General features: G+C 45.1%; 1 protein-coding gene across 2 annotated transcripts; it reads left to right on the top strand.

The window, feature by feature from the left end:
- On the top strand, positions 1–27,035 carry PNPLA4 (patatin like phospholipase domain containing 4). Of its 2 annotated transcripts, XM_065900866.1 has the most exons (6): positions 1–188; positions 5,342–5,436; positions 6,094–6,229; positions 15,707–15,772; positions 25,981–26,133; positions 26,852–27,035. In XM_065900866.1, the coding sequence occupies exons 1-6, from the start codon at positions 9–11 to the stop codon at positions 26,990–26,992; spliced, it is 771 nt and encodes a 256-aa protein (XP_065756938.1). In that variant the 5' UTR covers positions 1–8; the 3' UTR covers positions 26,993–27,035. The 2 variants fall into 2 exon arrangements, with proteins under 2 accessions (XP_065756938.1, XP_065756939.1); XM_065900867.1 differs by lacking the exon at positions 15,707–15,772.
- The last annotated feature ends 580 nt before the right edge of the window (positions 27,036–27,615 follow it).

Genomic DNA, 27,615 nt, shown 5'->3' with positions numbered 1-27,615 from the left:
CAGCTAGAATGAAGCACATCAACTTGTCGTTTGCAGCGTGTGGGTTTCTGGGCATTTACCACTTGGGGGCAGCATCCGCATTTTACAAACACGGCAAAAAGCTCCTGAAGAATGTCAAGGCCTTTGCCGGGGCTTCTGGGGGATCCTTGGTTGCTTCTGTCCTGCTAACAGCGCCACAAAAAATAGAGGTAATTAAGTAGTAACTAGGCTGTGTTTCTCATCCAGAAATTACGCCCAAACAACGAAGATGATTGTTAACTATCTACTAAGTTGACTGCAGAGAAATAATCCTTTGCCTGGGAAACGGAAAAGGTTGACTTCTTTTAAAATTTAATCATTCGGGATCTCTGCTCTCCATTGGGAAAAGATTATTATTTTGGGTGACAACAAGACAAGGAAATAAAATCCCTTCTTTTACTCTTGAGTGTTTATTTAGTCTTAAGATTCCAGCTTTGTTTCTTTCAAGCAAAGGATATTTCTCCATTAACTGATCATGAGACGAGCACAGAGCCTGTTCTCAAGGCCTTGAACATGGGGCTGATAAGTCTTTGCTTGCTCCTATTTACAGACAGGCATATAAACTAAAATGTTGGCCTGTAATACTTTTTTTTTTAATTTATTTTTGGCTGCGTTGGGTCTTCGTTGCTGCACGCGGGCTTTCTCTAGTTGCAGCGAGCAGGGGCTACTCTTTGTTGCCGTGCGAGGGCTTCTCATTGCTCTGGCTTCTCTTGTTGCAGAGCACGGGCTCTAGGCACGCCGGCTTCAGTAGTTGCAGCACGCAGGCTCAATAGTTGTGGCACACGGGCTTAGTTGCTCCGCAGCATGTGGGATCCTCCCAGACCAGGGATCGAACCTGTGTCCCCTGCATTGGCAGGCGGATTCTCAACCACTGTGCCACCAGGGAAGTCCCTGTAATCTCTTTTAAGAGGAATGATATTGGAATTTAATTTGTTTTTCATTCCCACAGTAAGAAGAAGCCCTGAATTCCAAGCAGTTTATCTAGAAGTAATAAAAATAAGCATTAAGTATTTCATTTAATGTAATCTATGTTTTTAAAGTCTGTTTTCTGCTTCTAGACAGCCATCATGCATTCTCTGACTGTGAGAACTGGCTTCTGCAGGTGGAGAATATTCTATCTGTTAATTACTTACATTCTCTAGCAGCTTGGAAGAGTAATCAAATAATGATTAACATTTCCATGCCCAAGCATGCATTTGTCACATTTAAATGTTGAAATCCACAACATTTTAAACATCAGAAATCTTGTTTTCAAATCTCTGATGAGCTGCTTATGGAAGAGAAACTGGACTTTAGACCAGTTATTCAGAAATCCACTGCTCTTTTTCTTTTTTATATACTAGAAAAGTGATGGAAAATTTTAGAGATTGTACAGGATGAGAACGTGAAGTCAGGGAAAGTATACATGAAGTGTGCAAACTCCCCCCAAAGTAGCAGACTCATGTGCTTTGAAGTGCAAGCTAGTCCCTCCCAGCTCTTTATTTCCTTTCTGAGGCACAGGGCTACTAAGGGGTTGTTTACTCCTGTTCAGGGCAGTCTTTCCTTTAGGTGGGAGCAAATCCCGAGCTTTGGATTTGGGTAGATTTGGTTTCGAATCCTCAGCAGTTTGAAATATATTAAGTGTGATTTAGAATTAGACTGATTTGGAAATGCTGTGATCATATAGCCCCTTCACTGAAATTCTGCGATGTTCAGACATTGAATCCTTTAGCTGAATTTGAGACTTTTGATGTCAGTCCGATTACCTGTTCTTTTTTACATTTTCGGTAAATTGGAGATCCAGTCGTATTGTCTCATTGTGTTGGTCAGGCCTTAGGGGTAACTCTTTATCGGCCGCTCACGTTGGCAAGTGGAAAATGATTCTCTGGATTCACCTAGGGCATCCTCGTTTCTCTTTTCTCAAAATCAGTTTTCAGCCATTTGCCTTGAGGTTACTTTATTTCTTTTCTCTTGAGCATTTGAAATCTACCCCTTGAAGGATGGCTTTGAGCTTTCTTAGGAAACTGTTTTCTACCTACTCAAGTCCCTGTTAGCTCAGTTCTCCCTGTTGGTGTATAAGTTCTTCGAGCTTCGTGGTGTTGTGACAGAGATGTGAGTAATGAATCCAGCTCCGAGCTGGTGCATGGATAATTAAGACCAGCACCTGACGACGCTGGTGTATTTTAGGTGGCAGGCAGATTTAGACTTTGATATGTTAAAAGCTCAGCGCAGCCGGCCTTTCCTCAGCCCTCAGAATTTGCCAGGCATGGCGTTAGACACAGCAGGGAGCTAACTCAAAGATAAGTGCATTCCTTAATAGGTTTCCAGTCTGGTCAGGGGCCGTGTGTGTGTGTGTGTGTGTGTGTGTGTGTGTGTGTGTAACCAAAAATAATACAAGAAAATAAGCTGGGTGTGCAGTGTGGCTTAGTAGAAAGCGCATACACTGGGGAGGGCCACCCCCATTTCTCAGCTAGAAGTCTACAGCGGCTTCTTGAACAGGCAGGCCTGCGTCTGCCCCTGCTGCCTACAATCCACCTACCTAAGCATTCAGAGTGATTTCACCCAAACACAAATCTGAACACCTCATCCTGTGACCTCCCCCTCTCCCACCCCCGGGATCCCTGTTGACTCAGGATGGGATGCAGATTTCTTCTTTTTTTTTTTTTACTTTTTATTTTATATTGGAGTATAGTTTTTTTTTAACATTTTATTTTATTTATTTATTTTTGGCTGCATTGGGTCTTTGTCGCTGCCTGTGGGTTTTCTCTAGTTGCGTTGAGCGGGGGCTACTCTTCGTTGCAGTGTACGGGCTCTAGGCACACGGGCTTCAGTAGCCGTGGCTCGTGGGCTCTAGAGCACAGGCTCAGTAATTGTGGCTCGTGGGCTCAGTAGTTGTGGCTCATAGGCTCTAGAGCGCAGGCTCCGCAGCCGTGGCACACGGGCCTAGCCGCTCCGCGGCATGTGGGATCCTCCCCAACCAGGGCTCGAACCCGTGTCCCCTGCATTGGCAGGCAGATTCTCAACCACTGTGCCACCAGGGAAGCCCTGGAGTATAGTTAATTAACAATGTTGTGATAGTTTCAGGTGTACAGCAAAGTGATTCAGTTATACATATACATGTATCTATTCTTTTTTAAATGCTTTTCCCATTTAGGTTGTTACATAATATTGAACGGAGCTCCGTGTGCTATACAGAAGGTCCTTGTTGGTTATCCACTTTAAATATAGTAGTGTGTGCATGTCAATCCCAAACTCCCAATTTATCGCTCCCCCATCCTCCCCCCCAGTAACCATAATTTCATTCTCTAAGTCTGTGAGTCTGTTTCTGTTTTGTAAATAAGTTCATTTGTATCATTTCTTTTTAGATTCCTCGTATAAGTGATATTATGTGATATTTGTCTTTCTCTGACTTCACTCAGTATGACAATCTCCAGGTCCATCCATGTTGCTGCAAATGGCATTGCCTCATTCTTTTTAGTGGCTGAGTAATATTCCATGGTATTTATGTGCCACATCTTCTTTATCCATTCATCTGTCAATGGGCATTTAGGCTGTTCCCATGTCCTGGCTGTTGTAAATAGTGCTGCTATGAACATAGGGGTGCATGTGTCTTTTCAAAGTATGGTTTTCTCTAGACATATGCCCAGGAGTGGGATTGCAGGATCATATGGTAGCTCTATTTTTAGTTTTTTAAGTAACTTCCATACTGTTCTCCATAGTGGCTGAGATCTACATTCCCAGCAACAACGTAGGAGGGTTCCCTTCTCACCTAGGGTGCAGATTTCTTAGTACGACTCCCAGGACCACGTGGACCTTAGCCCTCTCATGGCTCACTGAGGTTGCCTTTCTGGCCTCTGCCCCGTCTGAGCTGCTTGCACTCTTCTCGCCACTACCTCTGCCTGTCATCGTCTGCCACCTCCATCTCCTGTCCACCTCCTGTCTGTATCTTGGGTCTCAGCCTAGCAAAGTGAGGTTGGAGGTTGATGCCCACTGTGTTAGCTCCCAGTTGCTGCTGCAACAGATGACAGTAAACATAGCAGCTCTGAACAACACACGTTCATTTCCTAACAGTTCTGGAGGTCAGACGCCTGAAAAGGTCTCACTGTCTACAATCAAAGTGTCAGCAGGGCCACGCTCCCTCTGGAGGCTGCGGAGGACAGCGTGTGTCCTGGCCTTTTCCAGGTGCTAGAGGCGTCCTGCCTTCCCTGGCTCTGGCTCCTTCCTCGATCTGTAAAGTCATAAGCATAGCATCTTGACATCTCGCCAACTCTGACCCTCCTGCCCCCCTCTCTCCCTTACAAGGACCCTTGTGATTATATTGGGTTCACTGAGATAATCCAGGAGCATCTCCTGATCTCGCAACCCTTAATTTAATCGCATGTGGAAAGTCCCTTTTGCTGTGTAAGGGCACCGATTCTCAGGGTCCGGGGCTACCCTGACCTTTGGGGGAAGGAGGGGACGTGAATCTGCCCCATACATGGATGCTATCCTGGCGCCCCGCCGTCTCCTCACCGAGGGACGACTCAGTCCCAGGAAGGCAGGGGCTCTGTGTATCTCATGCTCAGTCATTGAATCCCAGTTCCTAGCCCACCGCCTGGTGCCCAGTAGGTTGCTGAATGGATGAACTAATAAATGAAAGACAGACCTGGGTTTAAATCCTGGCACTGACACTCATTTTTGATGGCACAGTGGGAAAGATACTTAACCCTCCAAATGTCAGTTTTCTTACCCATCTAGTGCGGTGATTATACCCACCTTGCATTGTTATATGAAGACGAGGCAACAGAGGCCACATCAGTGGATCCCAGCACTGGCTGCCTGTTAGCCCCGACTGGGGGGACTTTTGTGAAAGACCAGTGCCCCAGGCTAATCTCCAGGGACTCTGATCCGGTAGAGTCATCGCAAGGCCTTTCTCTGTTGTTGGTGGTGGTGTGAATCGTCAGCACTGTTGTAGAGCTGCAGTCCGAATGTTGCAGAGGCCACAGGATTGGTGTGGGTGAGGAATTTAATTATGTTGGAGAAGCCTGTAGAGAAATGTGCTCAGTTACAATTAGAACCCAGCCGTCAAGGATTTTCCACAGGTGGGCAAAGCCATGTGAGGTGGTTTAAAAAGAAAAAGAAAAAAAAAAAAAAGATTGCAATTGGCAGACCATATAGCTTGCCTGGGGCCCAGGAATGGTGGGTGAGGGACAGGCCTCGTGGGGAGGCGTGCCTGTGAAGCATCCGACACCTGGGGTTGGCTTTATACGGTCCAGGTGCCTTGTGTGATAGGCACAGGGTTCTGGAACCAGAATCGTAATGTTTTTGACAAAACATAGGGTCACCTATTAATTTTCTTTTTCAGGAATGTAACGACTTTACCTACGGTTTTGCCGAAGAAATCCGAAGGCAGACTTTCGGGGCAGTGACACCCGGCTATGATTTCATGGCCCGATTGAGGTACCTACATAGAGTACATTCCCCCGCCCCCTCCCCCAAGCCTGTGAAGACAGAGGACGCTCTGGATACATTGTAGCAAGCTCAGTCAGCATTCTCTCTCCTGAAACATTTACAAGGCGGTCAGTAATTAAAGGTGAATCATGCAGGGCGTGGCCAAGCCACTCAAGATGGCTGTTCTCTTGCTCTCTGTACATCCCCTGCTCGACCAGTCCTTGCGTCATCCGCACGCTAGTCTCACAAACGTGAGTGGCCTCCTGCCCCAGCACGTGACTGGCCTCATCCTTGGGCCAGAGCGGCTCCACCTGGTAGTTTATTAAAGGGAGATACCTGCCCTCCACGGTGGGTGTTAACCTGACGGGCTGTGAGCTGCTAGTTTCTGTGGTAACAGATGAGCCCACCTGACATCAATTCCCCATATAAATGGTGGCCTCCTTCGCCCGCGGGTAACAAAGATGGCTGCTTTGTCCTGTCTGCCGGCTGCCGAACATGATGGGGTGTCTCTCCAGGACTCTTTTGCTTTGGATATGTAAGATCCCCCATCCAGTAAGCCACAGGTGCCGCTGTCACTGTCTCCGGGCTCTTTCTCGGGTCTCCAGTCTGGGCAGCTACAAGGCTTGCAGGCCAGTGGGGCGCAGCGGGTCCCTTTTTCTTCTTCAGGAGCGGAGTGGAGGCGATTCTCCCTCCCAACGCGCACGAGCTGGCTCACAACCGCCTGCACGTCTCCATCACCAACACCAAGACCAGAGAAAACTACTTAGTCTCCAGTTTTCCCTCCCGGGAGGACCTCGTTAAGGTAACACTGCCGCATTCCTTGTTGGAGGAAATGAGCAAGTGCTGATGTACATACTTCCACAAACAGTGAGCGCGCCCGCGTTCTTTAGATCCAGCATTGCATACCATGCCTGATAGATGGTACATATGCTGCATAAATCATGCGTCTGAAGGATGCATCCGCCAGTATCCCTCCGAGGCCACCTTATGGCAGGCGGCTCCCAGAGACCTCCGGAGTAGCTCGGTGTTTTTTCTTGTGATGTTCCGTGTGCTCACGTTTATCCTGGGCTTAAACTTGAGTAGCAAGAACCATTCCTTACATTGACGTAGATAATACTTCTGCAGTTTGTGTAAGACTTTGTCTCAGTACTACCGTATTCGGCCCTTCCACAGCCCTGTAAATCAGGCAGGACAGGTGAGATTACTGTACTTTTGTCGCTTTTTTAAGAGAAGAAATGGCTGGAAAGATTTTGTGTGACACACCCCAGGGTGTACTGACTGCCAGTGGGAATCCAGGTCTCTTACCTTTTCACTCTAATGTTCCCTTTCCTTTCTTCCATTTTGCGTTGATGCCTTTCTATCCAAACACATGTGAAAGTCGGTTGGGAAATCATTGTCTCTGAGATAGTTCAGCTGATTTGCAAATAACAGTGCATTGCTAAGGTAATATATTAAATATTTTACATTTGAAAGGGTGCACTTCTCTTAGAAAAGCCAGGCTATTTTCTTCTTTTTCCTCTTGTGGGAATTGTAGCGAGCTTCAGGTGATACAGAGGACGCGTGTTTGGATACAGCAGCAGGCGATGGATTGAGAGAGCTACAAGTTCCACCTGAATTAGATGATAAATGCATTGAGTTTTACTATCAAAACTCACGGTTCGAATTTTATGTTTGAATGATATGATTTGAAATACCTAATGAAATGTTGAGCTGACAAGTAAAATTACTTTGTGACTTAAGAGATTAGAATATTTTCACTCCCGTCTCTCACTTATACATTAATAGTCATTCCATCTTAGAAAAATATTTTTCTATAATATTATTATACTCTTGTGTAGACTTAAAAAATAGAAAGGGAGAAGCTGATAATCCATGCCTGAATTGTCACAAATTGTCAATGCCAACGCAGATATATCAGGCTCGCAGTGGTTAGAATACCTCTTCTTGTTGGTAAGAGAACAAGGCTGGGAGCAAAAGACTATCATCCTATCATGAAACAAGAGGGGAATTCTACCCACAGTTACTACCTTCTCCTTGAGTCTGTCCCTGGCTACTGTATCTACAGTGGCCGAGCCCCTGATGTTTCCTGTATCCCACCCTGATTTACTTACCACTGTTCCGCATACGAATTTTACTGCTCTGTTTACTTCGTTTTTGTCGATCTTCCTTCACGGGAGTATAAGCTCGGGGTGGGGGTGGGGGGTAGGAGGGTCCAGGGACTGCTGTGTTCTGTCCGCTGCTGTATTCCCAGCGCCTGGTACAGTGTCATGTCCATCAACCTGTGCTCCATGAGTGAATGGGAATGAATAGATCAGTGAACGAAGATGGCATCTGTTAAAAGAATGAAGAAGCTGGATCCTTCATGTTCAATGATCTGGACAAAACGCAATTCAGCTCGCTAGTGGCCCAGCTGGGACCCCAGTCCAGGCCTCTAACATGCTGCTTGGTAGCCATGGCCCCCTCTCCCAATGCGAGATAAAATCACCCTCTTAATTCCTTTCATGTGGGAGTGTCGTGAGCTGAATAACGTCCCCCAAAGATGTCCACACTGTAATCCCCAGGACCTGTGAACACGGCGTCTCACATGGCAAAAGGGTTTGTATAGATGGGGTGAAGGTGAGGGTCTTGATGGGGAGGTGATCCTGGGTTAGCTGGGCCGACCCAAACTAATTTAATCACATGTGTCCTTAAAAATGGAGATGTTTGCTGCTTCTGAGACGCAGGAGCCTTTGTATGAGGAGGGCACTATGGGTCCTCCCCTTGACAGCCAGCGAGGCAGAGAGACCTCAGTCCTACAGCCAGTGGAACTGAATGCTACCAGTATCTCAATGAGCAGGAAACCAAGTCTCCCCTCAAGCCCGCAGGAAGGAATGCAGCCCTGCCAACACCTGAATTTTTTTGCCCAGGTGGATCCGGCCCGTGCTGGATCCCGACCTCCAGACCCTAGGATCATACATTTATTTGTGTTGTTTTACCCTTTCGATTTGTGGTAACTTGTTATAGCAGCCATAGCAAACTACTGCAGTAAGCAAACAGGACTTTTTGATTTGCTTTGTTTTGGATAATAACTACTCAGAGAACTGGTGAAATTACTTGAGTTCATTGAACAGAAGAGAACTAGTTGGCACAAATGTATAATACCTTGTAAGGAGAATAATTGAATAATTAATATGTATCCTAGGTTATACGAGAAGCATTTTAAATGTTTAGAAGAATGCTCTAACCTTTTGCAGAAACTCAAAGAAAGGAAGGATAGATGGTTCCTTGACAGCAGATGGTGGCTATAAAAATGTATGAAATGTATGCCTGGAATACTCATGAGCATGTAGTTCAAAAAGGAAGACTGGTGAAGACTGCAGGAGGGAGGGAGAAGAATATGAAGGGAAAATATCTCCCCCTCCCCCCAACACACACGCTGGGCAGTGATGTGCTGTGTTCTGATCAGAGGCCAGTGGGAGACCGCTGTCTGGGGTGGTAGTTCTGACCGCCTCATTCAGTGTCAGGGGAGAGAAGAAAGGCGCCGGCCACTCCCCCACTTCCTTAGCTAGAGACCGGAGGGCGCTGAGTTCCAGAAGCCAAGAGGAGAAGCAGCCCACAGTTTGTAACTGGCGTCTCCTGGGAGCTTTGCCTGCCTGGCTCTGATCCCTCAGCCTTGGGTTTAATGTCTGTGATCTTGGAAGTCTGTAGGTGACAGACGGAGATTAAGATTGAAACCAGAGGTAGAGCATGTCAAGGATCAATTGCTAGCTAGCCAGGACAGGAATATGGGAGAGTATTAAATATTGGTGGTTTTTAATCAATGCCTCGTTTATTCCCTTAATTACTAGATTTTTTTTCTTTTTAATGCCAAGCTCTTCATTATCCACCAGCCGACTGCTACCTTTTATTATAGATAGGCTCTCTGTGTACCTGAAAATCCAACTAGAAACCTGTATCTCACAGTGTGTGCATGGGTGTCCGTGTGTCTGTGTCTTGTTACACTGTCTTGGATTATCACTTGTTTTTTGTGCATCTCCCAGTGTTCCTGTTTACGTCTGTCATTCCCTGATGGTGTCCTCTGAGGCTAATTACGTTTGAGCCTCCGTTTTCTCAACTGTGAAATGGAGATGAAAGGTAATCGGTGTTACCATGGCGAGTAAATTGAAGAAATCATGTAAAAGTGTGCTTGAAATAGTCAGGTCCTATAAGCTTGTTAATTACAGTGCATATTTAGTAAATGATGAACAAATAAGATAATAAGCCACACACATCACTGGTCAGCATCCCTGTGTGAGTGTGTCATGAAATTTTAAGGTCCCAGCTTTCTTTTTGCAGACTGGGTAGGCTTCACCCTTTCTTAAACATTTTCTTCTTTTACCCCTTATCTTTGTTCATGAGTAACGTGCTCACCTACATCTGTAAAATCTCGGGAAATGGATTATGACCAAGTTCTGCCTTTAGGCGTCTGATTTTTATACCTCTTCAACCATTGACCTGGTGTACATTCACCAATGTGCTTGTGTGATGATTCATACTTAAATTACATTAACTTCACTTTTGGTGGCATGAAAAAATTATTCTTTCATCTGATAGCTGCAATGATAGTTGATTATTTTCTGAGAACCTCTTTGGATCAATGATGTGGTCCAATGACTCATTTTATTTGGGATTGGATTTCCATAGTATTTGGGATCTTATGTCCATGGTGATTTAACTCAGTGCTATGGTCTGAATGTTTGTGTCCCCCCCCCCAAATTCCTGTGTTGAAATCCTAACCCCCAATATGATGGTATTTGGAGTCAGGGGTCTGTCGGAAGTGATTAGGTCATGAGGGTGGAGTCCTCATGAATGGGATTAGTGCTCTTGTAAAAGAGACCCCGGAGAGCTCCCTCACCTCTTCCACCATGTGAGGACATAGAAGTGGGTTCTCAGTAGACACTGAATCTGCCAGTCCCTTGATCTTGGACTTCTGAGATTCCAGAACTGTGAGAAAATAAACTTGTGTCCTTTCTAAGCCATCCAGTCTGTGGCATTTTGTTGTAGCAGCCTGAGCAGACTGAGACAGGAACTTGGCACTGACAGGTGAGGATGCTGCTGTAACAAATACCTAAAAGTGTGGAAGCGGCTTTGGAGCTGAGTAACGGGCAGGGGATCTATGAGTTGAGAGGTGCATGTTAGAAAAACCCTGCGTTGCCGTTGGTGATTCTGGTGACGACTCAGAAAGAAAAAACCAAACCGTAGAGAGAGCCTCCATATTCTTAGAGAGACCTGGATAGTAAAGGCCATAGTGATGAGGTCTCAGATGGAAGCGACGAAATGCTATCAGACAATGGAGGAAAGGTCACCCGTGTTATACGTTGACCCAGAATAGCAGGATTATGTTCATGTCCTCGTGTTCTGGGGATGGTAGAACTTGCAAGTGATGACACTGGATATTTGATGAGGTGATTTCTAAGCAAAGTGTTGAAGGAGCAGCCTGGTTTCTCTTGGCTACTTAGAGTAAAACGCAAGAAGAGAGAAATACGTAAAGATGGAATTGTTCCTCAGAAGCAAAGCAGAACTTAAAGATTTGGAACATTCTCAGCCTGTGCATACTTTAGAGAATAAGAGAGCCTGTTTGGGACACAACAGGAGGGGTGTGGCCATCTGGCCAGATAACCCTGTGATAAGGAGGTTCCATGAGTTGGCCGTCTAGACAGAAGCCAGGACCTATATGTAGTCCAAGACCATGGACAAAGGCCATTCAGAGATCATCAGGGCAGCTCCCTTCCACCAGAGGCCCCCGAGTGCCAGGACCCCCGCCAGCACAGGGCACTGCAGAGACGTCCCACGAGGGCAGTGCCCTGCAGAGCCATGGGGGCGGGGCTCAGCCCCACATTGCCCCATAACCCCATACTGTAGAGCACTGATTCTAGCCCTGGGGAGCATCGGCCAGGAGGCCCAGGCACAGAGGCAAATACTTGTCATGGGTCCTTAGCAACTCCTTGATTTGTGGGCCCTTTACATATTGTGCCCCGAATGTCCCAATGTATACATCTTGCACCTCAACTCACCCATTTTAGGCTCCAGATTTTATACTGGGCTATCCTTCTTCAGAAGGAAACATGCAATCAGGAAATCCAAACATTTCAATATTAGCCTCCTGCAACGCATACTTAGGGAAGTAAACCCTTTATTTACAAGAAAGTCGTACGCCACCTCCACAGCTCAGCAGGAATGGCTTTGAAATTAACCGTGCCACGGAGCGGGAGGGATAGTGCTCTGGCCCTTGTCTGAATTGGTACAAATCATCGAATTTGTGTTTAACACTGACGCCCCGTGTATGTGCTCTGAGATGGTCCTTTGACATCCGTGAATGCCCTTTGACACACATACGCCCAGGAAGGCGTTCCTGCAGAATGGTGTCCCCACCACCCGTCTCCATTGCCAGGATGTCCTGAATTGCCTTGCACACGGCGAGCATACTCTTACAGCAAGACCTTCTCACGTTTAGCCCTGTGAAGGTGAAATAAGGACTGAATTTAAGATTGGTCATTATCTTGAAGACTGGGTAAGACAAATTTGAATCTGTCTTTGAATTTCAACTACAGCAGCAGGTTCTGAATACACAGCCAGATTCTCATTAAACTCCACAGTCAACTTTAGGCATAAATGAAACTGGTTGACGATTTATTCTCTAAGGAAGCCAGGCCACATAATTTTCTAAACACCCCTTTTCTATAAAATGTAAAACGAAAAAAGCTAATCTGAACATGTATTGAATCCACGCTTGGCAATGCTTTATACAGTTGCTACAGTAAGTCGCTGACATTTATTTTTATCCTTGTGTATTTGGTGAGAAGGAAACAGAAAAAAATCAATGGTTTAACGTACGTGTAATTCTTAAAGTGCTGGGCTAAGTGACAGGGCAGGAACACTAACTAGGTCCCTGCCTTCTGTATCGGTGTCCTCAACCAAAACAGTCTGCAGACATGGCTAAATGTCCCCAGGGGGCTCAGACCCCCCGCCCCCCCCAACTTGAGAACCACTGCCCTAGATGTATCGATATTTTTTGGTGAGAAATATTTCACTGGAACACCAGTGAGGTAAGACAGTAGAAGCATGTTGAAGCATAATAGTACATATTTCATGAACTGTCTCCCGCCTTAGAAAATCCTGTTTGCTTGCAATAAAATGGCAGTAAGCTGACATCGAATAAGACAAGCCGCTTAGTTCCTAACTATCAAAAGCTAATTTTCCCACTAACCATAGTTTGATATACAAATCACTAGCCCGTATAAACTATGACAGAACAAATACACCGATTTGGGGGGGGATGACGGGTATTTTCCAGTTCACCGCACTTTTCATGTCAGTTCAGAGGATTCTTACTGTTACTATCTGTATCAAAGTAATTGGGTAGCATTTTTCATCTAAACAGCTCAAAAAGAGTTCTAAGCATTAACTTGTGAACTTCACATTATAACTTGACACACGGGAGGTAAAAAACCCACATGATTCTCTTTCTAAGGGTAGTGATTTTTTTTCTTTTTTCCTTTTTTTTTTTGCAGGCCACATGTCTGTTATAGTGAAGTAAGTCCTTACAGTTATAGAGTGTGTTTGGCTGTTTAAAGGCGTCTAAGTACTGTAATTTCCCACTATGTGTGCTATCCACAAATTGTTATCACTATGGTGCGGTGTTGCATTTTTGCCGAATAACTTCATTAAATAGCTGCATTGTGCTTGCAGAACATACCTAGGGTCTGTAACTATGTTTTTAAAGGAGTAGCCAACTGATGATAGGGCCAGATTAGTTAGGGTGAAGGCAGTGACCGTAACTGTGAACAGCCTTGCTCTGAAACATGCTCGGCTGCTCAGGTCGGGGCTACCAGGGGGCTGACGAGGTTGGGTCTGAAGAGGCTTGATTTCTATCCTGCGGGCCCCGCGGATGGATGTGATCTTCCGCAAATCACCGGAGGGGATGCTCACTCCTGCTTGGCGTCTTTGTGGAGAGGGTGTGGGTAACGTCATGGGGGCCCCACACCGAAAGCTGAGATTTTGAAATGAATGCCTAAGTGGGGGGCTCGTTTGCATTGACCCTTCTTAGAAGGCTGAGAAATCTTGTGCAAGGGTGTCTTCATACCATGGCTTCATGCTTTGCTCTCGACACCTTACAGTTCTGAATACCTGCATTTTCGCTCCACACGGGGCCCAGATGTTGTGTAGCCGATTCTGGCACCCAGCATCAGCCTGGCACAGCAGAGACGTGCAGTAGCACCTGGCACGATCCCTTCCTGTCTCCTGCTAGAGTCCCTCTGTTGTGCTTTGACACCATTGAGTTTGCTTCTACTCCAGTCTGAAGCCGCGCCATGCTTCTCGGGCCAGCCGTCAGGGACCCGTGGTTGAGGCCGCGCTGGCACCCAGGACCGATGCCCTGGCGCTCACGTACTCCAGCAGCATGGGAGGATGCTGTTTCCCCACTATGGAGGGTCTTCATTCCTACTGTGGAGAAGCGGGGGGTACCTGCAGGTATCAGCGCTGGCTGTGAAGGAGATGCAGACCCTGTCCCGTCGGTGGGATCTTTGGTCACGAGCAGCCACCGCATGAGAAAGTCTGTGCCAAGTCCCAGCGGTGTCGCAACACAGTTGTGTCAAGTCGCCGCCCACAGAGGAGTGTCCTATAGAAATCACGTTATGCTGGTGACTGGGTCTCTCATTTACTTGCACTTCAGAATAAATCAGCTATTTTTAAAGACTTTTATTGGCGTATCGTTGCTTTACAACGTTGTGATAGTTTCAGGTGTACAGCAAAGTGAGTCAGCTATACGTATACATGTATCCCCTCTTTTTTGGATTTCCTTCGCATTCAGGTCACCACAGAACATTGAGTAGAGTTCCCTGAGCTATACAGTAGGTTCTCATTAGTTATCTGTTTTATACATAGTATCAATAGTGTATATATGTCAATCCCAATCTCCCAGTTCATCCCATCCCCCCTTATCCCCCCTTGGTATCCATAGGTTTGTTCTCTACATCTGTGTCTCTGATTCTGTTTTGCAGATAAGATCACCTGTACCATTTTTCTAGATTCCACATATATGCGTTAATATACAGTATTTGTCTTTTTCTTTCTGACTTACTTCACTCGGTATGACAGTCTCTAGGTCCATCCACATCTCTACAAATGACCCAGTTTCATTCCTTTTTATGGCTGAGTAATATTCCATTGTATATATGCACCACATCTTCTTTATGCATTCCTCCGTTGATGGACCTTTAGGTTGCGTCCATGTTCTAGCTCTTATAAATAGTGCTGCAATGAACACTGGGGTGCTTGTGTCTTTTTGAATTATGGTTTTCTCTGGGTATATGCCCAGTAGTGGGATTGCTGGGTTTTGAGAGCAGACCTCACAAATCATACTTACACCATTCTTCCTTTGGGGGAAATGCCCTCTGATCTCTAAAGAATTCTAAGTGGATGATGTACAAATCATTTTGGGGACCATAATCCAGTTCTGAATAATATCTACTTGGAAAAAAAAAATCTCGTGAACTCTTTGACAACAAACAGCCATGGAGTCTTCAATTATCAATTGAAGGATTGGAGCTTATGTATTCCATATCTAATACTGTATCTTTCAAAATAGAACACTAGCGATTTGAAAACTGCATTGCAGAATAAAACTTGCACATGTCAGAAAAGCTCCCAGAGCTCAGCTTCTTCTGTGGGAAGAAATGGTAATATTTTAAATGGCAATCTTTTTCAACTTTTTAAATGGAAGATAAAGTATAATTGGTGCCCCTCCCTGCCAGTGTCTCATTACATATCCAGGCCATGTAACTAACCCATGAAATGTGCTACATGCTGGTGACATAAATGAAAACATCCCCTGAGCCGTAATAACCAGAGAGGTTTGTTTCTCTGGAAGATAGAGTGAAACTTTCAAATAACTCTTACATTGTAGGATAGAACATTGTAAAGAACTTACTTGCAACCTGTACACACTCAGGAATTTAGACTTACCTGGACTTTAATTGTGTAATGACTTGGCTGTCTACAGTTTAAGTGCCAGTATTACTCGGGTGAAGTGGATGGAGTTGGAGAACAATGACTTGTGCATATCTCTTTAAGGTCTTTTCTGATATCAATAAATGTTATTTTCTATTTAAGTGTGTCCCACTGTGCCCTTGAAATACATGGAACTTATTGTTATAGCAAATTTTTGTACATTTAAACGATTTTAATTTCATAGTAGGGGACATGAAATATATCGTAGGAGTGTTAATGCCTCCTTTCACAAGCTGTTTCTTTATCCGTCTAGGTCCTGTTAGCCAGCAGCTTTGTGCCCATTTACGCAGGACTAAAACCAGTGGAATACAAAGGGCAGGTAAGATGCTTACAACTGACAAATGATCAATAAATCCCGTGTTCATATGTTTCCTTCGAAAGATCCAATTGTACTATTATTCTGGTGGCTCCAACTCCATTTGTATGACTTGTTTCCCCATAGTTTTGTTTCTGTTTAGGAGAAAAAACAAAAAAAAATCAAGTGCAGGTGCTGTGGTGCACCCTATCGCCTGCACACCTGCACACACACACTGATAACCAGACACAGTATCTGTTCAACACACACCAGAGTTAAAAGTTGTGTCATCAAACACAGTAGCTATTTAATACATAAGCCGGAGATACGCATCTCAGAACCAAATGCAGTATCTATTTAACCCACGCCAGAGATACGTACTTTTTGTCATCAAATACACTGTCTCTTTAACACCTACTCAAGATCAGGCACATATCCATGGATGATTAATGCCATTTGTTTTATATATACATGATATGTACGTATTCATTCATAAATGTGTACAGGAAAAGTGTTTAATAGCTGTCATTCATTCTTTCACTTTGAAGGCCCAGCAAAGGGCCTGTGCTCAGTGAATGCATGATCTTACAACCAAGGAATTGACTTTTGCAAATCTCTTAGCTAATGTGATTGGGGATCTGTCTGTGTTCTGACCTTGTCAGGCCTTGTGATTTTCTTTCTCTGAGTTTTCCTGGTCATTCCCGCCCTTTTCTGTGCTTCTCATAGGATCCTTGGCCCAAAGCAGTCTGCCCTGGGACGGTTGTCTCAAACGGGCAGATGAGGATGAGGTTGAGTAACTGGATGAGGCCATGTAGATGGACAGCCTAAGAGTGGACCATCAGGTCCAACTTGGACTCTCTTTATTACCTATATGCATACAGTACGTTATTTGCAGTGATGGGCTTACATGTTGTAGGCTAAAACCCTCTTCGTGACCAAGTAGAAACGTAATATACATTGAATTTTTTAAAGCAGCATAAAATAAACATAAGCTCATGGAAACCCAGGTGTTTTTTTGCTGTTGTTGTTTTGGGTTTTTTTTTTTCCTATTTTGGATACTGCCTCTCAGAGCTAGCAGATACTCAGTTACCAAGGAGTATGATCTTTGCTGTCATTTGAAAATTGGAGAGGTATCCCCCTTTACATAATGATTTTAAAGTAAGTTAAGTAGCATTTTCTCTTAGAGCCGTAAAAAAATCAACATTTGTTTTTACATATAAATTTCGAATACAGATGCTATCAAAATCAACTTTACATTATGATTATGAACTTTAATTTTATGATCTGAAATGTAATGATTTTACTTCACGCTATTGCTTAATAATATATAATCATGACAGAAATGGCTAAATGGTAGAAAAAAATATGCAAAATGCTCAGGTGTTTCATGAGATTGTATATGATCATGAAAAGGACTCAGAATCCAAGAATCAACAGAATTTCTGTTGTGATAGATAAATTAAGAGATGGTGACAGAGAACGTGGGATGTAGGCATAGTAAGGAAGTGATGGAAAGGAGATGGGGGGGAAAGGAGGGATGGAATCAAGGCTAGAACAGAGCCGAGTCCCAGAAGCCTAGTATATTCTAAGACGATGCTGACCATTCCCTGTGTTTAAATAGTAATAACTGTATTATGAAGGAGGTGCAGGTGGTGATGGCTCCTAGTTTCTTCCAACATACACTGTCCTCTTCTTCCTTAGTAACAGAAACCCAGTTTTTTTCTGGGCCTGTTACCATGTAGCTAAAAGGCCACATTCTGCACCTTCCCTTGCAGCTTGGTGTGGCCATCCCCTTACGTGCTGGCAGTGAGAGGTAGGCCGAATTACTGTGGGACTTACAGGAAGGGAGGTTGTGTACCTTTCTTTCCTTCCTGCTGCCTGGAACTTAGATGTGACGACCAGAGCTCTGGCAGCTGTTGTGGATCATGAGGTCACAGATCACACCCTAGATAGAGACAAATAATGAGATGGAAAGACCTGGGCCCTGAGTGACTTGAGGAGGGGGACCTTAGCAGGCCACCTTCTGTATTTCTTTTATTAGGAAAAGTAAAACTTCCTGTTTTTATTGCTTTCTATTGGATGCATTAGAGTCCACTCCCATGTGCTGTAGGGATTATTACCCCCATATTTTACAGATGAGGAAATTGAGTTGTAGAAACATTCATTCACTTCACTGAGGTCACCAAACTTAGTAAGGGGGCAACTTTCCCAGGATGATCTCTAATGTTTGCATCTGTGCTATGCCTCTTGCTTTACTTTGCTTTGGTCATTCCTTTAAAAAAATATCTCCCTTATTTTATTTCTGTCCCGCCCCATCCCCACTGCTCCAGGTGTATGACCGGAAGCCTAGGAATAGTTAAAGGGTGAGATGTTCTCAGTTGAATTTCCTGCTATGTGATTGAATACTTAGACGGGAACATGAAAGGGCAGCCTCAATTAAAAGGGAATGCAGCACCTGGAGGTGTGAGAAAAAAGGGACCTTGGGAGGCGGGACACGGCCTTGCTGATGACTGACATCTGTGCACAGTTGGCACGTCATAATTGTTGAATAGAACCTAATGTCTCCAGAAAGCGTTCGGTTTACCTTGGGTGTTTAATGAAGTCCAGGAAGAGGGGCCCCTGTGCACACGATGATTGACAGTGTGCTCCTCAGAGACCTTGCTTCGTGTCTACAGCCACACAGTGGCGACTTGCCAGTGCCCTTGTGTGCTTGCTATGGACTCTTGTCAGGCCCCTCCCTTCCCCCAGCTGAATATGCTTTCTAGACCAGGTTAGTCTGTGGAATCGCTCCATTTTCAGGGAAATGCGAACTTTGCTTTAAATGCAGTGTTTTGCTGTGGGTGTGAGCTTTTCCTAATTCCATAAAACTTTGTGTCACGCTTTCTCCTGTTCTGGGTCTTGATGCTTTTGTGGAGGTCAGGTTTTGATTTGCTGGTGGGCTTTGGTGGTTTTTCTGAAGCGATGGAGGTTGCAGCAGCAGGGGGGCAGAGAGAGCTCAGCCTCACTTGGGTTTGAGGCAGAGCCACTGGTGTCCTGAGCTGCTTCTGCATGCAGCTCCTGTTCAACCGGCTGACCACTCATCTCCACGTCCGGTGTCACTTAGCTATGGAACATACTGGGTTTTACTAATACTTATTTGTGGACCTGATATTTTTATTGAAAAAAATCTTTTATTAATCATGTAGAAGTTTCATACCTTCATAAGATTTAAAATTGACTTAAGCCACAGTAAATAACAGCATGATTCCTTCCTAAACTGTCTACCAGTTGTGTGAAGTGGTACAACATCTTGGAAAACGGCTTGGTTTTCCTAATTTTTAAAATTAATTAATTAATTTTAAATTTTTATTTATTTATTTTTGGCTGTGTTGGGTCTTTGTTGCCGCGGACGGGCTTTCTCTACTTGCCGAGAGCGGGGGCTACTCTTCGTTGCGGTGCGCGGGCTTCTCATTGCAGTGGCTTCTCTTGTTGCAGAGCACGGGGTCTAGGCATGTGGGCTTCAGTAGTTGTGGTGCACGGGCTCAGTAGTTGTGGCGCACGGGCTTTGTTGCTCCGCGGCATGTGGGATCTTCCCAGACCAGGGCTCGAACCCGTGTCCTCTGCATTGATTGGCAGGCGGATTCTTAACCACTGCGCCACCAGGGAAGTTCCTGGTTTTCCTAATTTTTGAAAAAGTTTTTGTAGCTTTCTCTGGTTTTATCTTAGGAGACTGTTTTTAGCACCCTACTTATACTTGATAGTCATTAACAATTGAATAAATGGAAATAAACTGAAGTTCAATCTTATCATTTTGACCAGTGGACTTTCTTTCAGTGTACATGGCCTCTTTCCAGTGATTGAATAAGCTGTGGGAACGTGCTACTTTCAGAGCACGTTTTCACAGGTTCTGGTCATCAATGTGGAACAAGAATAAGGATTTTCAAGAGGAGGTCTTAACTGATCAGTTTTTGTTTTTGCTTTTTAATATTTATTTATTTAGGCTTTGCCGGGTCTTAGTTGCAGCACGTGGGATCTTTTCAGTTGCAGCATGCGAACTCTTAGTTGCGGCATGTGGGATCTAGTTCCCCGACCAGGGATCAAACCCGGGCACCCTGCATTGGGAGATCGGAGTCTTACCCACTGGACCACCAGGGAGATCCCTGATCAGTGTTTTTTTGTTTGTTTTTTTGTTTCATTTTAAGACATAGCATTAGTGTCGGCAAGTGACTGTTTTATTGTTATTTTGATATTTTAATCTCCGGAACTGTGATGCAGGTCACAAGAAGAGCTATAGGTTTGTTTTTTGCTCTGAGTTAGATTTCAAGTAATATTTTAACAGTGTATTGTATAGAGAATATTTATCATTGTATTCTAGTCATTGAGCCTTTTGCATGGGTTATGAATTATTAATCTTTTCGTTATTGGCATATCTGTGGGAAAGAGAATTGTAGAATACTCTGTTACTATGTGTTTATATACAATTATTATTATTACAGTCCTTTGGCTTCTGTTTCTTCATGATTTAGACATGCCACGAGGATACATATCTCAATCACTGTCATAGCGAACGGTGGTGGCTGGCTGGGCGACCAGCTAGATTTGGCTTGATGGAACCCTGGTTATCAATTTACAGCTATGCTGAAATAGAAGCTCTTATTTTTCATCGGCTTTTTAAATTCTGCATGTCTATTTGATTTTTGAAAAAATAGGTTAGTTTTCCAGGGAACATCTTCTATTAATAAATAGCACTTGTAGAATTTCAACTGCTAGAGTTTTCTGAAAGTTGGGTATATAGAATCACCATTTTTGAGCAACCTTCAGAAATCCAAAAATTAAGTTGGCAATTTACCAAAAATCATTATTTAGTACAAGTCAGTATTGCAGGTTTTCTCAACCAATTTTTAATTTTTAAAATTTTATTTATTTTCACCTGTCACCCTTTCATTAAAAAATCTCCTATGTTTCTTGTCCCCTCCTGTGTTTCTTCATCCCAAATGGTAGATTCTGACCTGTGTCCTGGGGGGTGGGTATCTATTTGACATAAACACACTCCCTCTCCCTTCTCCCCCTCCCCTCTTCTTCCCTGTCCCCCCTCCCCCTTTGTCCCTCCCTCTTCCTCCCTCTCCCCACTCCCCCTTTGGCCCTCTCCCCCTCCCCCTTCCACCCTCTCACCCCTCCCCTTCCTCCCTCTCCCCTCTCCCTCTTCCTCCCTCTTCCCCTTTCCCTTTGTCCCTCTCCCCCTTCTCCCCCTCCCCCTTCCTCCCTCTTCCCCTTCTCCTTTCCTCCCCTCCCCCTTCCTCCCTCTCCCCCTTCCTCCTCTCCTCCCTCTTCCCCCTTCCTCTCCCCTCCCTCCTTCCTCCCTCTTCCCCATCCCCTTCCTCTCTACCTCTTCCCCTTCCTCCCTCTCCCCTCCCTCCTTCCTCCCTCTTCCCCTTCCTCTCTACCCCTCCCCCTTCCTCCCTCTCACCCCTCCCTCCTGCCTCCCTCTTCCCCCTCCCCTTCCTCTCTACCCCTCCCCCTTCCTCCCTCTCCCCCTTCCTCCTCTCCTCCCACCCCTCCCTCCTTCCTCCCCTCCCTCCTTCCTCCCTCTTCCCTTTCCCCTTCCTCCCTCTCCCCCTCCTCCCTCTCCCACTCCTCCCTCTCCCCCTCCTCCCTCTCCCCCTTCTCCCTCTCCCCCTCCTCCCTCTCCCCCTCCTCCCTCTCCCCCTCCTCCCTCTCCCCCTCCTCCCTCTCCCCCTCCTCCCTCTCCCCCTCCTCCCTCTCCCCCTCCTCCCTCTCCCTCCTCTCCCCACTCTGTTTTGAGTCATGCCCAAGAACCTTCTGTAGGCGTGACTGTTTGTTCTCTATATCATGACAGCAAACAAGGTATGTTTGTAACTAAAATTTTTTTTTTCAAACCTCCTTCACTTCCCTGGTCCGCTTCCCCTGGTGCGCTTCCCCTCAGCCCTGCAGAAGCAGCTCTGGTCTTCCCCGCCTCCACTGTGTCTTACAGTGTGTGAGGAAGAACAGTGAGTGTGGAGTGAATGGACCAGCTCCACCCCTTTTGCCAGCGTGCTTTCCAGTAGGGCCGGCAAATATTTTCTTTTTCTTTTAAATTGAAGTAAAGTTGATTTACAGTCTTGTGCCAATCTCTTCTGTACAGCAAAGTGACTCAGTTATACACAGAGACATTCTTTTTTCATATTCTTTTCCATTCTGTTTTATCCCAGGAGGTTGGATATAGGTCCCTGTGCTGTACAGTAGGACCTTGTTGTTCATCCATTCTATATATACTAGTTTGCATCTGCTAACCCCAAACTCCCAATTCCTCCCTCCCCAACCCCCCTTCGCCCTGGCAACCACAAGTCTGTTCTCTAGGTCTGTGAGTCTGTTTCTGTTTTGTAGGTAAGTTCATTTGTGTCACATTTTAGGTTCCACATGTAAGTGATATCATATGGTATTTGTCTTTCTGACAAAAGTATTTTTTTTTGACTTGCTTTTTGAGCAAAATACACTTGAAGCAAATTCAGCCCTGCATCGCGGTTCTATCGTGAGCATGTCGCAGTGTGGAGTGCACACCCAGGCACACACTGGGTGCTGTGGAAGGACTTGCTGGATGAACAAATAAACCCTTTCAGCTCAAGTGCCCACCTCAGGTTTTAAAGTTTCCTCTTTAATTATGTAACAAGGGTTGCTGGAATTCGTGAGCCTCGCATGTACCCATAACATGTCATGTGTAAGGCAGAAGTTGACACGTACTGACAGATGAATACCCTGCCGGGCTTGGGTGTGACAGGTGCCATTACCCTTTAGAATAACTGCATTAGCTCTGGTTTCCAGTGCTGTCACCCTCAGAGGACAGTCACACTAGACCCCATACCCCACCACGGGGCACGAGATTTTCTTCTCTACTGAGCAGTTGTGTCTTCACAAGTCTCTGGGCTTAGGCAGTGGACCTTACCATGGTGCACGTTTAGAATATGGGAATCAAGGGTATTAGGACAAGTGACAACAACTGCGGGGACAGAAGCAAGTTTGATTTATTTATTTATTTATTTATTTGCGGTATGCGGGCCTCTCACTGTTGTGGCCTCTCCTGCTGCGGAGCACAGGCTCCGGATGCGCAGGCTCAGCGGCCATGGTTCATGGGCCCAGCCGCTCCGCGGCATGTGGAATCTTCCCGGACCGGGGCACGAACCCGCGTCCCCTGCATCAGAGGCGGACTCTCAACCACTGCGCCACCAGGGAAGCCCGCAAGTTTGATTTTTGAAACACATTTTGCCCGGGAATTTTTTTTTTTTTTTTAACATATTTCGGCATTCCCTTTCCTTTGAGGATGATGGTACTAGGTACTGAAACTAACCAACACAGGGCAACGCTACCCTGGGAAGACCCATGAGGAAAATTTTGGAATCCTAGGACTCATGGCAGTAATTCCCAGCTTATGGAGTGCTGTCCACGAGGTGGGAATGGGGGACTGACCTGGAGGAATGTATTGCAAACAGTCAGAGAATCATGGCCAGGAGTATATAAAATGCAGAATTTTAAACCGTCTGTACCACATGCAGTATATTTGCATGGAGGAATGTTGGCTGCTGTTGGCATCGTTTCCAGCAGTTTTGCTAGAATCTGAGTGCCCGAGTGTGTGTGTGTGGTTGTTGGGAGTGATACAGCTCAGGAGAGCATGAGCCAGGAGTAAGATGCACTCTGCATTTAGAACTGAGCTGGTGGGGTTATGGTGACAGAGGAGTCAGTAACGCTGGAAACTGAATCAAGTCATTGGATAAGCTATATGTTTTCCCTAGTCATTTATCCAATCACAATAAGCTAACAAGAGCAAACGAAACTTGGAAAAAAAGATTTTCATGGGCTTCCCTGGTGGCGCAGTGGTTGAGAGTCCGCCTGCTGATGCAGGGGACACGGGTTCGTGCCCCGGTCCGGGAAGATCCCACATGCCGCGGAGCGGCTGGGCCCGTGAGCCATGGCCGCTGGGCCTGCGCGTCCGGAGCCTGTGCTCCGCAACGGGCGAGGCCAGGACAGTGAGAGGCCTGCGTACTGCAAAAAAAAAAAAAAAAAAAGATTTTCATTTCCCTGAAATCTCAGTCATTAGCCCTATGGTAGATTAGCACACTTCACAATTTAATGAGCCAGACTGCCCTTCTTTTCCTTAAGTTGAATACATCAGGTGAGCTCTCAGTTAAGTTATATGACCCTTGGTACATATTTTTAATTTCCCTTGATGAAACCTGTATGAATTTTTACATCATTGGTGAGATGTTCTACTGAGGATAAGAAAGGTAATTTTGGAAGGTGTCTTTTTGTTCTCTCTCTAGGTACTATCCTATTCCAGAAATTGGTGTCTACACCCAAAGCAATCAGGGAAGAAAAAAAAAGCTCCAGGTCAATAAGGCACAGAACCAGATATCTGGGGGCCTTCTCACTACAAACCTCCCTTTTTTAGACTGTGTTTGTATAGTCGTGTGCGTGTGTGTATATGTATGCATATTTCCACATACACATATTATACACAAACATATATGTGTGCTCTATAATAAACATAATTATATATGTGTTTTGTTCTTTTAAAAATAATGACAATAAGCAAATTATCTAGGCCAGGTTCATTTTAATCTAATCTATTTATGTTTTCTGCTCCACCAAAATGCTGTTCCCTCAACAGAAATTTTCAACACATTTTCACCTTTTATTTACTTACTTTTATTCCCTCTGGGGGGAGTTGGTGGCTGGCTGAGGCCTTTGTAAACAATGCTGTACTGATCATTTAGTAACCAGCTCTAGAAATCAAAACAAGAAAGATTTTAAAAAAGACATGTTAGAAAAGAGGAATGAACAGTTTTAACTGAGTTAAGGATGCTTTATTTTTTTTTTTTATTTTAAAAATTTTTGGCTGTGTTGGACCTTCGTTGCTGGGCATGGGCTTTCTCTAGTTCCGGGGAGCAGGGGCTACTCTTCGTTGTGGTGCGCGGGCTCAGTAGTTGTGGCTTGTGGGCTTCAGTAGTTGCAGCACGTGGGCTTCAGTAGTTGCGGCACATGGCTCAGTAGTTGTGGTGCACGGGCTTAGTTGCTCCGTGGCATGTGGGATCTTCCTGGACTAGGGATCAAACCTATGTCCCCTGCATTAGCAGGTGGATTCTTAACCACTGTGCCACCAGGGAAGCCCCAGGATGCTTTATTCTAACTGGTTTCTTGCTCATCACCCCACCTTCTTGCTTTCTCCACAGAAGATTCTTCTGTGCAGCGTTCTCCACACTGTCCAGCCCCCGCTTTTTTTCTCCCATCACCTGCAGGGTATTCCCCATCAGATACAGCTGGGAGCGTTGGAACTTCAGTGTTGCATGTTTACTTGTTTATTTATTGTTAGAGTTGATTCGGTTAACATGTGGGCTCAAGGAAAGATGGAGACTATTTTGCCTTGAAACAGTGTAAGGAGTATTATCTTTGTGTCTCTTCAATCCTTTCCCAGTGTACAATTCTGCACAAGCCTCTAGAAGCTTCTCTGACCTGCTCTGTCCATGCCTTTCCTTCAGGCTTGGGTCTGAAAGCACAGAATCTCTTCTGAGTAATGTTCCTGTTTAACACAGCACCTCTCCTCCCCAATTCTTCAAGGCTTGAAGACGTTACATACTCAGGAACCGCTTTGGAAATGGAAGGGTTTCTGGCGGTTCTATTTATTTTTAAGTTTGCTACAGAAAATGCCGATTTCCAGTTCTTAGGATAAAAGTAGAACCTCCTGGGACTTCCCTGGCAGTCCATTGGTTAAGACTCCGTGCTTCCACTGCAGGGGGGCACAGGTTCCATCCCTAGTCGGGGAACTAATATCCCACAAGCCACAGCAGCACAAACTCCTGTTTTGGGGACGGTTTGCTCAGTGTCAGAGTAAACCTGGCTTTGCATTCTGATTAGATAATGAATCCCAGCCTAATTACACATGGCTTCTTATGCAAGCACCGTCATCAGTAAAAATTTAGGTACTTCTTATGTGAAATGATCTACTTAAAGCTTTTAAACAATTGGAGAGACTTCTTGATTCCGTTCAGGGTTCTTATTATATGGGTTAATGATATGCATACAAAGATTTGCTTTGCTTCCAAAACAAATCTGATCTGATGGGTCCTGATAAATCGTAAGTTAAGGGCGTTCCCAAGGCATGCCTTGTTAGAAGGAAAGAGTCCTTTTGGGGAAATGCCTGCTCGTTTTCTTCACGTGGGAGGGATGTTGTCGACAGGTGCTGATAAGCGGTGTGCTTTCCACAGAAATGGGTAGACGGATGCTTTACCAACAGCCTGCCCCTCCTGCCTGTAGGCCGGACAGTGACCGTCTCAGCGTTCAGCGGGAGAGTGGACATCTCCCCGCAGGACGAAGGGCTGCTGGATTTCTATGTGACCATAGCCAAGCAGGACATACTGGTGAGTAATGATGTTCACTGATAACTGAAGACTCATCTCCGAAAACTTTCCACATGCTTCCAGAACTTCGGCAACTCAGTTTTATATACAAATTGCACAAAGATTTTAAATAATCTACATGTGTCATGCATATGGACATGACTGTTACTATCAACAGTCCATTTGTGAAACATTTTCCATTCCTTCACTTATTTTTCAGGTCAGTATACTGGGCAGGATTTCAGTGCACTTTTAAATTAGATCACTTAATTGTTTTAAAAGATGGCAGGAATTAAGTAGGTAAGAGAAAAACTTAGGACCTAACAGGATAACTTACATAAAAATGTGGATTCCCTTAATCTCGTCGAATAGCTCTCAACAGGAGGTGATATTGTACGCAGGAGACACTGGCAGTGTCTGGAGACGGTTTTGGTCATCATGTCTGGGGTGTGTGCCGGCATCTAGTGGGTGGGGCCCGGGGATGCTACTCAGCATCCTACAGTGCACAGGACGGCCCCACCACAAAGAAGCATCTGGCCCAAAATGTCAGTGGTCCCCAGGCTGAGAAACCCTCATGCAGTGTATGGGTGGGGGTGAATTTTTAAATTTAATTTTCTTCCTCCTGATTTTTTTTTAAATTGCTAATAGCATCTATGATAAGAAAGCTTCGGTTACAGAGATGATGTCCATGTACCTGTACCGTAATATCCTCCAGCTTCCATTTGTCTTTCTATCCTAGTTGTCCACGGCAAACTTGGTGAGGCTTCACCAAGCCCTTTTCCCACCAAGCGAGACGATAATGGAATCACTATATCATCGTGGCTTTGATGACGCCATCAAGTTTTTACTTAAAGAAAGTTGGTTTGAATACAACGCTTAAAACTTTACAACGCAAAACACATTTCAGACCGTTCTTGATGGAGGTTTCTAATCCTTTTTTAAAAGCCTATCATAACTCTCTATCTGTTTTGTTATTAGTTTTTGTAATATTTGTAATTTTTAATATTTAAATCATTACTTGGTGCAAGGAAATGAGGCATTTTGGTTGAATTTGGCAGCGTCATTAAGAAGGTTACACTCAGGTGATGAGGAATCGTTGTAAGAGAACCACCACATCGTTTGAAAGCCCGCTGGGAATGTAAGGGGTTCTCTGGGGAAACCGTGGAATGCTGAAAATGAGGTTCGTGGTGCACACATTCTCTGCACAGATAACGTGGAAGCACCCTTCAGACATGAAGCACGGGCGTTTCCAGGAGACACCGGTGTCCTGTAGTTCCAGAATGGAAGGAAGCATGTTCTCAGGCTGCACCCCACTCCCTCTCAGGTGGGCCAGGAAGGATGTGAGAAATAGTCAGCATCATGAAAGGCCTTTAACAAGGGGTGGAGCAACACAGGCTTGCTTTTCCTAGGTGTGTACACTTGTTCCTGGGGTGGAGGTAGAAAGGTGAATAGCAGAGAGTAACCGGAAGCCCAGAGTTTGAAATTAGGTATGTCTTCCTAAGC

The sequence above is a fragment of the Phocoena phocoena genome, chromosome X, assembly GCF_963924675.1.
Source record: "Phocoena phocoena chromosome X, mPhoPho1.1, whole genome shotgun sequence".
Classification (NCBI taxonomy): Eukaryota; Metazoa; Chordata; class Mammalia; order Artiodactyla; family Phocoenidae; genus Phocoena; species Phocoena phocoena.
Note: the sequence above shows the minus strand (reverse complement) of the source record. Positions and strands in the feature narration are given on the sequence as shown.

Bases quoted from the DNA above. Each gene is read 5' to 3' on its own strand.
- PNPLA4 (XM_065900866.1), top strand. From the start codon at position 9: ATGAAGCACATCAACTTGTCGTTTGCAGCGTGTGGGTTTCTGGGCATT. The intron at 189-5,341 runs GTAATTAAGTAG...TTTCTTTTTCAG, and splicing joins CAGCGCCACAAAAAATAGAG to GAATGTAACGACTTTACCTA. The intron at 26,134-26,851 runs GTGAGTAATGAT...TTTCTATCCTAG, and splicing joins TAGCCAAGCAGGACATACTG to TTGTCCACGGCAAACTTGGT.